The 11,462-nt window shown below is 38.0% G+C and overlaps 1 protein-coding gene across 1 annotated transcript; it reads right to left on the bottom strand.

Annotated features, from left to right (window-relative positions):
- Positions 1–1,194: 1,194 nt before the first annotated feature.
- Positions 1,195–2,195, bottom strand: LOC110674282 (circumsporozoite protein-like). Its single transcript, XM_021838558.1, has 3 exons — positions 1,867–2,195; positions 1,611–1,771; positions 1,195–1,544 (listed from the first exon to the last, which is right to left on the bottom strand). Exons 1-3 carry the CDS (start codon positions 2,193–2,195, stop codon positions 1,195–1,197), a joined length of 840 nt encoding a protein of 279 aa, XP_021694250.1.
- Positions 2,196–11,462: the final 9,267 nt, after the last annotated feature.

The following is an 11,462-nucleotide window of genomic DNA, read 5'->3' as shown; positions in this document are numbered from 1 at the left end:
TGCATCTAGTATGATAGAAAAGGGGTCAAGCGAGAGAAAGTTTACAGAAATGTTTGATGTGCGGCACTGTGGGAAAACATATTTCTACTGTTTGGATTACATTGGATTTGGATTGGATTTGGATTGGATTTGGATTGGATTTGGATTGGATTTGGATTGGATTGGATTGGATTTGGATTGGATTTGGATTGGATTTGGATTGGATTTGGATTGGATTTGGATTGGATTTGGATTGGATTTGGATTGGATTTGGATTGGATTTGATTGGATTTGGATTGGATTTGGATTGGATTTGGATTGGATTTGGATTGGATTTGGATTGGATTTGGATTGGATTTGGATTGGATTTGGATTGGATTTGGATTGGATTTGGATTGGATTTGGATTGGATTTGGATTGGATTATTGGATTTGGATTGGATTTGGATTGGATTTGGATTGGATTTGGATTGGATTTGGATTGGATTTGGATTGGATTTGGATTGGATTTGGATTGGATTTGGATTGGATTTGGATTGGATTTGGATTGGATTGGATTGGATTTGGATTGGATTTGGATTGGATTTGGATTGGATTTGGATTGGATTTGGATTGGATTTGGATTGGATTTGGATTGGATTTGGATTGGATTTGGATTGGATTTGGATTGGATTTGGATTGGATTTGGATTGGATTTGGATTGGATTTGGATTGGATTTGGATTGGATTTGGATTGGATTTGGATTGGATTTGGATTGGATTTGGATTGGATTTGGATTGGATTTGGATTGGATTTGGATTGGATTTGGATTGGATTTGGATTGGATTTGGATTGGATTTGGATTGGATTTGGATTGGATTTGGATTGGATTTGGATTGGATTTGGATTGGATTTGGATTGGATTTGGATTGGATTTGGATTGGATTTGGATTGGATTTGGATTGGATTTGGATTGGATTTGGATTGGATTTGGATTGGATTTGGATTGGATTTGGATTGGATTGGATTGGATTTGGATTGGATTTGATTGGATTTGGATTGGATTTGGATTGGATTTGGATGGATTTGGATTGATTTGGATTGGATTTGGATGGTCTCTGGATTGGTCTCTGGATTGGTCTCTGGATTAGCCTCAGGATTGGCCTCTGCATTGGCCTCTGCATTGGCCTCTGCATTGGCCTCTGCATTGGCCTCTGCATTGGCATATGGATTGGCCTATGGATTGGCCTCTGGATTGTCCTCTGGATTGTCCTCTGGATTGGTCTCTGGATTGGCCTCTGGATTGGTGTCTGGATTGGTGTCTGGATTGGTCTCTGGATTGGTCTCTGGATTAGCCTCAGGATTGGCCTCTGGACTGGTCTCTGAAATGGCCTCTGGACTGGTCTCTGAATTCGACTCTGGATTGGATTCTGGATTTACCTCTGGATTGATCTTTGGATTGGACTCTGGACTGGCCTCTGGACTGGCCTCTGGATTGGCCTCTGGACTAGCTTCTGAATTGGACTCTGGACTGGCCTCTGGACTGGCATCAGGATTGACCTCTGGGTTGGCCTCTGGATTGGTGTCTGGATTGGCCTCTGGATTAGCCTATGGACTGGCTTTAGGATTGGCCTCAGGATTTGCCTCTGGACTGGTCTCTGGATTGGCCTCTGGACTGGTCTCTGAATTGGCCTCTGGATTGGCTTCTTGATTTACCTCTGGATTGATCTTTGGATTGGACTCTGGACTGGCCTCTGGATTGACTTCTGGTCTGGCCTCTGGATTGGCTTCTGAATTGGCCTCTGGATTGTTTCTTAGATTGGTCTCTGGATTGGCTATTAGGTTGGGCTTTGAATGAGCCTCTGGATTGGGCTCTGAATTGGTCTCTGGATTGGCCTCTATATTTACCTTTGGATTGGCTTCTGGACTGGTCTTTGAATTGGACTCTGGATTGGCTTCTGGATAGGTCTCTGCATTGGCCCTGAATTAGTCTCTGGATTGACCACTGGATTGGTCTTTGTATTGGACTCTGGATTGGCATCTAGATTGGCATCTGGATTGGCCTCTGGATTGAACTCTGGATTGACTTTTGGATTGGCCTCTGGATTGGCCTCTGGATTGGCCTCTGGGTTGGCCTCTGGATTGGCCTCTGGGTTGGCCTCTGGATTGGCCTCTGGGTTGGCCTCTGGATTGGATGTTCCTTTTGATTGGCTCCTGAATTGACTTCTGAATTGCATCTCTCGATCCCACTGTTCCTTCAAGCAGCTTTAGTAGCTGTATCAGCATCAGCTACTGGCAAACCACGAAAACCATGGCTAACAGAGAGGTCCACTCTAAGGCCACTTCGAAGGTGAACCGACCGATATCCTCCATGCGATGCCAGGGAGTTCAAGAACATTCATCTAAAGGGGGTTCTCCACTGGAGGTTGTTGGTTTAACCCACTCCTCTGCCTCGGTTAGCTGTTCTCAAAAACGTTTCAATAAGCGTCATCATAACGCTTCTCAGACGTTGATGCGCTGGCAGCTTTTCACCACTTGGTTGTTTTCATTTCATCGCATTTTCCTCCTCAATCCGGACCGAGTGAGTTCCCTTTCGCAAGGATAGGGGATAGTTGTCTAAAGTTGAGGGAAAATCAGAATGGAAGAAGTCTGAGTCCTGATATGGACCCTCATCCCTTAAATCCTCGGACGGAAAACATTGCACATGTGTGGCTGCCACTGGACTGGAACCGAACCGAACGCCAAAGTTCTTATTCGAAGGGTGCGAGAGCTTATCGTTCCTGTGTTATCGTGATCCCGTTTCCAGGGTTGGTAGCAACTTTAGAGACCACTTGCTTGGAAAAGATATCAAAAAGGGACCAAACAAGAACCAAAAAGATTGGCCTCTGATTTGGCCTGTAAATTAGCCTCCGGATTATCCTCTGGATTGGCCCCTGGACTAGCCCTCGGATTGGCCTCTGGATTGCCCTCTGAATTGTCCTCTTGATTGGATTTGGATTGGCCTCTTGATTAACTTCTGGTTTGGACTCTGGATTTCCCTTGGATTGGTCCCTGAATGGCCTCTGGTTTGGCCTCTGGATTGAACTCTGGATTGACTGGCCCCCGAGTTGGCCACCCTAAATTAGCTTCTGGTTTGGCCTCTGGATTTTCCTCTGGTTTGGCCTCTGGGCAATTCGCTGAAAGAATTTCTGAAAGGAATCAGCAGACGAATCTCTAGAAGAACTTCTGGAGAGAGAGTCTCTAAAAGTCTTTCAAATGAAAACTCAAAAGAAATAGCTGAAATATTTCATGAAACTTTTCCAGGAATCTTAGAAAAAAATATGACTTTGAAACCATTTCGATTAAAGTAGAGTACCGTTTTGTCTCAAATTCCGAACAGACTCATATTCCGAACACTCTGTTTTTGTATGACGATTTGGTTGAAATGTTTCGCTGAAATATGTCATCAAATAATCAGAAAATGGCAGTCAATTGCAATTAAAATTTAGCATCTACCAATCTATTTTATACCTCTGGAATAGTGATGATTTTCTAGTTCGAGACCAGTAGAACTAGCTGCGATGAATTTATTTGCGAAATTATTCATTTGAATATGATTTATTTGTGCTGTTCGGAATTTGAATCAAGGTGTTTGGAATATGAGACAGAATGAACACAGTGTTCGACATTTGAGTCAAAATGTTGTTCCATACTTTTACGTAGAAACAATACTAAACAAGTTAGAATAAACAATTTTATCGGCAAACCCAACAACTAACAGTTAGACCTTATGAAGAAATTAAAATATTCACAAATTTTAGCTAATTTATGCCTATCAGAGGCATTTGAAGTGATGATTGGCCTTAAGTGTTCGGAATATGAGTCAAAACGGTATAAATTATGAGTCAAAACGGTATAAATTAACGAATAAAGACTTCTTAGGGACTTGCATTGAAACATAGAACAAATATCTTAAAGAGACCTGCTACCAACCCTGAATTTTCTACAATCCCCCTCTGGATGTTGCCCGTCGTGACTTCTGTGCACTTTGTTGGGTTAGCTTGAATGAGTGATGTTGTTATGAGAGCTGACGACTACGACGACGATGACGGGTTCTTGTCAGATAGTTGCTCCGTTCAGCAAGGGAAATTCACGCAAAGGATGATGGCTACCGTCGTTGCAGCATCAGCTAGCGAAAGAACCCTCAGGAAGGAACCAGGAAAACCAACATTCATACCACAGAGTGGCTTCATCACCGCAGCATGAAAGGGCATCCCCCCTGGCCTGGGTGGGAAAATCTCGATTGCAAGCTGTTAAAAACAACGCCCTCTGGCATCGGTGGGGAAAAACATCAGACGGATCAAAAGGTGGACTACAAGGAAGAATGAGCGTTTTTCTACGTAGATAATCTACTCTAGTTTAATTCCGATCGGTAATGATAGAAAATTATTTTATAAAAACATGAATACGCATCTTGAGGGTTTTCAGGATAGGAAATTAGAAAATGATTTTTCGTAGAAATCGTTGCTATTTTTCTTTCTGGCGTTACATCCTAGTTGAGCTGCTTCTCAGCTTAGTGTTCTTATGAGCACTTCCAAAATTATTAACTGAGAACTCTCTATCCCAATTGACCAATTTTGTATGTTATTATTCACCATGAAATCTTCTTTCATCTTTTTTGCACAACAACAAGGCAGCCTAAAACTTTGACTCTGTGCTTCAAAAAAGTAGTTCATTCGTCTTCCTTTAGACTTGATTTGCAAATTGATTCGCTTCAAAGATTTCTTTTTATTATCGGAAGATTCTCAAATCAGACTCATCACCGCTATATAGCCCTTGATCTGCTGAACATCTTTGCTGAAGACACCAACCTTCTAACTAATGAGGATCTTGAGATACAGACGAATGAAGAAAATCTGTTACTAGCGCCATCTAGCGAATAAATTCTCAATTAAATTTTTCTCTAACCCCAAATCTGCGGATTATCTTTGCCTAATACACCGAGCTTCTAGATGATAAGGATCTTGAGGTAGTGAAGATTGAAGATATAATTTTACTAGCGCCACCTTGCAAATGAATTTTCAATTAGACTCTTCACCGCCAGATTTCTTTTGATCTGCTGAACAGCTTTGCCGAGGACATTAACCTTCTAGCTGATAAGGATCTTAAGATACAGATGATTGAATAAAATTTGTCACTAGTGCCACCTAGCGGACAAATTCTCAATCAGGGACTTTATCTCCAGATAGCCCTGAATTTGCCGAATAACTTTACCGAAGACATCAAACTTCTAGCTCATTTGGATGTTGAGATATCCGTTTGAGGACGCTTTTTGCGTTACCGTAAAACGAGGTATCTTTGATAATGTGGATAACTTTGATAGTAAGGGATTCACAACATACTAAACTAAAAGACATAATTTTTGTCAATTGGCCAAAACGAATACAAAAGTAAAAAGGATCAGCAAGACACATCGTGTCAGAGCTATTTTCGTTGGAATCGATAACATTGGAAGCTTCATATTCAAATATTCTGTCCTACGTTCATTTTTTGGTGGAATTTTAAAGAGTTCGTCTCTCATTCCTGACATCCCAGTTATAGTAGCACATTGACCCTCTAATAGCCAACCCCGCCTTTACACGGGGTACACTTTGGGATTTTGTATATTTTTTCGTAGCTCGGAAATCAGAATGATTATTTTTGGCTTAAACCGTGGCTCATAACACGCTTATAAGGAAAGTTTTTTATGACTTTAGAAACTTTTTTGTATTTTTTAAAAATTGTATTTTCTGTAACCTACAAATTCCTGGGGCTCATTAAACGAGCCATACAAAAAATCATACCTTTCATATTTTTCTACCATCAACCTATCACAGAAGAAGAGCCTGATGGTATTAAAATAATTTCAAACCTTTTTTTCCGTTAGTTAGGAGAGTTTGCGCCGAGAAAAAAAAATTAATATTTTTAAAAGTACCGCAAAAATTGAATCTTTTATTATTGTCAAAAATCGAACGATTTCAGATAACGAAAAATAATATATAGATCGAAAAAAAATTGGGTATTAGAGAGTTAATTCAATCTCAAATCTCTTAGCGAAAATCATTTTAACAAATTGGGGTTATTTTTGTAATCGAAGTCAGAAATTTCCATATAATTTTTAACGCCTAGAGTTATGCAACGTCGAAATATACTTTTTGCTATTCCGTTGCATATCACCCTACTTTTCATCAAGAGGGTGAACAGCATAACGGCCTTCTTTTCCTAACAAAAGAAACAGTATCGAAAAGTGCTACTTTTCAGCACTGTTATCGATGCTGAAAAGTAGCACTTTTCAGTTCTGTTTTTGGTGTCGTCAATTAGATATCGGAATCTCTTCATATGCGATTACTTCAATGTCTACAGGTTTAGATTACACTTTTGCTGGGCGATCCGGATCTTACTCAGGTTTTTCTGCTATGGAATCAGAACGTTCAGCGGACGTCAAGTCAGCTATTTTACTTCCAAACAAGTCTGATGCTTCACGAGACGGTTCGTTTGGCCTTTTGGCACGTGAAAAGCAGCAGTATTTATAATATGATTGAATATTACTTTTGGCTTCCTACCTGGTCAGTCCTCGAATAGCCATAGCGTTTCAATCAATATGGTATCGAAGCAAATGTGAAAATTTGTGACAGTCACACCACTGCTGTGTATCACAGCCTACGTGATGAAAAAATACTGAGACGACACTACGCAAGGATACCCACGTGGGTAGTCTTGATATATGTTCGTGCTAATAGAAATAATCCAACTGAAACGGCATTTTCGTAATAGCAAAAAATGTTGTGTGCAACTCGTTGCAAAACTCGATTTTTTCAGCACTCGTCGTATTTAGACCTGTGCGCCGAAATATGTTTGATCAGCGGCGGCGTCAGGGCATTATTTCACCGGCGGTGGCGGCGTCATCGGCGTCACGCCGTTGACCATTTTCGGCGGCGGTGGCGGTGGCGTACATCGGCGTGGGTAAAATCGAACAAAAAAATTTGCACATGGGTCAAACAACAAAAAACTTTGAAAACACCATTCCCATATCTATATGAAATAGGTTTTTTTTGTCGAATTTTCGGAAATTTTGGTAAGAAATCAAAGGTAGCATTCAAGGTTATTTTAGGGGAACATGGTCCAATTCGGACCTAGTAACAGTTTTTTGGCCATATCTTTTTAGTACGATAAATGGCATGAAAAGTTTTATGTTTGCGTTAAAGCCTGATTCAGTGCGCACACTTTTCTCTCAGAGAGTTTTGTGATATCTTCTAATAGGACATGACTAGACATGTTTGAACAAAATTCTTCAGAAGGTCCGAATTGGACCAACACTGTTCCAATTCGGACCCCCCATGTTCTAAATAGGATCACGTTATATTTTATGGGGTTTTGCTTAGGTAGTAATAAAATATAACTCTGATTTGTGTGGTATCATGCTTTATGAACTTCTCCTGTAAACGGAAGCTCAAAAAAATAAACTGAATGCACGTCAAATTTCAATTGAATTAGAGTCAAAACTAGCTCAAGTAAAATGTGGATTTTATTAAAAAAAAAGAGGTGATATCCGAAACTGGTAAAAACATTGGTATTGTGTATGGGATACTGAAGCAGACAGCATCGAATCTGGGAACATAAAGTTGGAGAAGTTTAGACTTAAATTTAGGAGTCAAAGTATGCTATATTGAAGGAACTGCGCATTCCATCGAGCAAGGGAACAAAAACACAGAGAATCACGTAAGGAAGAGTTGACTGTATTGTTCTCAGCACTCGTAAACGTGTTTTGTAACGTATTGTCCTACTATTTTGGATACAGCTTGGCTGTGGTATTCATAAAGATACTCTCTAAGTAGATGATTTATTATTTTCTCTATTTTTCAGTGGTCTACCGTATTTCTTATTTTTCCGAATACTTTTTTTGACCACAAAAGAAACAAAGACACACAGAAAAAAATTCGTTCTCGTATCCGTGAACAGCAGGCGTGAACTCGTCAACAACAAAAATACACCGTGAACTAGATCATGTATACGAGACCAATCATGGTAGTTCACGGTGTATTTTTGATAGTTCACGTTTTCCAGAACGCTTTTTTGAGCGTGCACCATCGATCAATATTGCAACTTCTATGATTTTCTACCAAGTCGAAGAAACTCTCACGTGATGGAGCTCTTGGAATAGGCTGTATTCTCGTTGGAATTCGAGAGGTCCGTATTGAACCATATCAAAAGGTCCGGTTTGGACCAACACACATTTTGTGATTTACAAACTAGTTGAGCACAAACAGTGCATAGATATTTCAAAACCATATGGTCAGGTGAAAGTTTAGGCTGAGGGGGTTCGATTATAAGATAACACAGAAAAATTGAAGTATTATTGTCGCTTACAGAAGCTTGGAAAAAGTGCTAACCGACAGTACACTAGACCACTTCAAAACAACAAACTAATATAAAAAGCAAACGAAATAACTAAAATGGGTCAAATTTATTGTGTTATATCCCAGCCAGACGGTGAGTAGAAAAACAGTATACACGATCTTTACAGTAGCGGCTGTATGAAGAAATGATTGATGGTCCGAATTAGAACAGGGTCCGAATTGGACCAGGTTCCCCTATAATGAAACTTCGGCTAGGTATTTTATATTTAAATAAAAAAAATATATGAAAAGGATACATAACCAAATCTTAACACTCAAGCTCGAGCAGAGCCGCTGAATGAATATTTTTATTACGAACTACATGGTAAAAGCAATACATATACAATAACAATTTCGAAATTTTATTTTCTTCGACGGGAAAAATGAAACAAATTCTATTAAAATTGATAGCGAATCTATATGGGTTTTAAGCTAACATATGTTAATTGTATTTAACGTTATTTAAGAAAAAAAAAATGAGTAAGTAATCATGTATCTTGCCCAGTCCTTAAAATAATATCTGAATATTTATGTATTTCATCAAATATTGATCCATATTTGAGGGCTATTTATAAATTTTGGGCGTGTCTTCTTCAAATAATAGAGCAATTGAAAGTGTTGCCCTATAATTGTTTATCTGTAACAATCTCTGATAAAATTCATAGGGATTTCCTCATAAAATTTCAAAACAATTCCTGTAAGAATACTCTGAGCAGTTGCTGATATAATACCTGTCAGATTTGTTTAATTCTGGGAGGATGTCTGAAGATTAATCTGGAGGATTATCTGTCGGAAAATAAATAGAAGTTTGAGAAATTCTTACAAGAATCTTTGGAGAAAATCTGGGATAAAGTCAAGAAATATTTTGTAAAAAGATACATGGAAGAACCTGAAGAAATTATCACTGGCATATATTAAGGAATCTTCTAAGGAACCCATGAATTATTAACTACAGAGATTTCATAGGGAATAATTGATAATTTGGATTTTTTTGCAGGAATCCCTAAAGATACAAGAACACGAATGTTCAGAAATAAAATTTACATGGAACCCCCGAATTAATTCAAGAAAATCCGAAAAACTCTAGCCGGTATATATGGAAAAACAACCCAAAGACTTCCAAGAAAGAACTTGCGCAGAAGTCATCTGAGCAATCCCTGAAGAAATTCCTGAGAAATTAAAGAAATGTTTTGGAATATTCTTAGAAAAACACATAGGGAAATTAGATGATAAATTCTTGAAGTGACACTTGAACTAATCTATTAACAAAATCCAGAAAAAAATCTTAAGCAGGATTTCTCAAGAAATATTAGAGACCTTCTTAGAGAATTAACAAAAAACATTTCAATAGGATGTTTTTCAGAATTTTTAGAAAAAAAAAACAATATGTAGGGGGAAATTACCTAGTACCGGACAACCTATGCCGCTAATTTCGTAGTTCAGAAACTATTTATTTCATGGATCTTGGTGCCTATTTATGATAAATGTTATCGTTACTGTAGCGTATAGAAATGAAACAAATTTGAAAATATAAATATGAATTTTGACATTGCATTTGGATGATGTATTAAACTACCTTAATCCGGGGTAATATTGATCAGTTTTTCGAATATTTATTGAAAATTTCATTTTAAAATGCAAATGTTGCAATATTTGTTTTTAAAACGAGTACTGTCACCTTTAGCTCGTGACTTTATACTGTATTTTGTTTTTTGAAAGATTTAAGCATGTTTAAAAAAAAAGTCTAGCGATATTTTTATTTAGCTGATATGGGGTAGAATTGATCACCTATGTAAACAACTTTTCATTATATTGAAAATGTCGTTACTTACTTAATTCCTGGCTCTTGAAGCCAAATATGAAGGTCAAACGCTAACAAGTCACTTACCTTTTGAGTTATTTTAATATTCAAAATACCACGAACCGTGGAATACGCCTAAAGGTAGGCAATTTCCCAAGAAAGTTTTACATTCTCCAGGAACACCCCATTCTCAACAGTAATAGATGCCTAATTGCACATTGTTATGAAAGTTTTGAGAACGGAATCGTTTTCTGCAGTATCATTTTTAGTGAGAACCGCTTTTCCTTGTTCATATCGCTTGCAAAACTTATGTAAGACATCTTCGGCAGTGTCATCCTTAACCATTGAATTGGTGTTTCGAAAAGTTGATGAATTCAGCGTAATTTTCTCAAAAATCTTAATTGTTATTAGCTTATGAATAGAAGAATAAGAAGCGCAATTCATGGTTTAGAAAAATTCCATCAAATGATGATACGAACTTTTTATGAAATGAGTCATTTCGATCAATGTTACCCCGTTGATCAATGATACTCCGGATTACGGTATTTAATGACTGATATTAAAAGGCGACACCCAATACCGGAAACGATCTGAAAATTCCTCGAATTCTGTAAAGTGGTTTTATTTTATGTTCATACTCCAGGATTAGTATTTTACTGCCTATTCAATGAATTTGCAACATTCACTAGAGTAATGAGTTTTACTTAGTGTGCACGTGATTCATCAAAAAAAACCTCTTTCATTTATGATGAAAAATAACACATTTCACGTGTTGTTCGTAATCATTCCTCTCTATAATTAATAGCTTCCTATTCTTCTAATACCATCTTGATTCAACCATGATTTCTCATTTTTTCGACGGTGTCCTGTATTGGGTGCTATCCGGTACTAATTACCCCTAGTAATTTAAGGTTCATTGGTCATCATTGGGAAATTTTACAGGATCTTGTCACTTGTGACTTACTTCGGCAAGAGTATTTTCAAACCTATGGACACATTTCGCTAAAATATGCGTTGCATTGAAGTGCTTATTATTGCATTCATACAATTTGTGCGAGAAAACCCTTCCAAATGCAAAGCGAATCATGCAGGTGCCAACCTATGGACACATTTCGCTAAAATATGCGTTGCATTGAAGTGCTTATTATTGCATTCATACAATTTGTGCGAGAAAACCCTTCCAAATGCAAAGCGAATCATGCAGGTGCCCACAAACGATATTTTCTCACGCATTTGGTAGGTAAAATGGATCATAGAAGTAATTTCTGCAGGAATCTTAAAAACAGTTC

The sequence above is a fragment of the Aedes aegypti genome, chromosome 1, assembly GCF_002204515.2.
Source record: "Aedes aegypti strain LVP_AGWG chromosome 1, AaegL5.0 Primary Assembly, whole genome shotgun sequence".
Taxonomy (NCBI): domain Eukaryota; kingdom Metazoa; phylum Arthropoda; class Insecta; order Diptera; family Culicidae; genus Aedes; species Aedes aegypti.
The sequence above is the reverse complement of the archived record's forward strand: the minus strand, read 5'-3'. Positions and strand labels throughout refer to the sequence as shown.

Bases quoted from the DNA above. Each gene is read 5' to 3' on its own strand.
- LOC110674282 (XM_021838558.1), bottom strand. From the start codon at position 2,195: ATGCAATTCAGAAGTCAATTCAGGAGCCAATCAAAAGGAACATCCAAT. The intron at 1,772-1,866 runs GTAAATATAGAG...GACCAATCTAAG, and splicing joins GTCCAGAAGCCAATCCAAAG to AAACAATCCAGAGGCCAATT. The intron at 1,545-1,610 runs GTCCAGAGGCAA...AGGCCAATCCAG, and splicing joins AGAGGCCAATCCAGAGACCA to ACACCAATCCAGAGGCCAAC.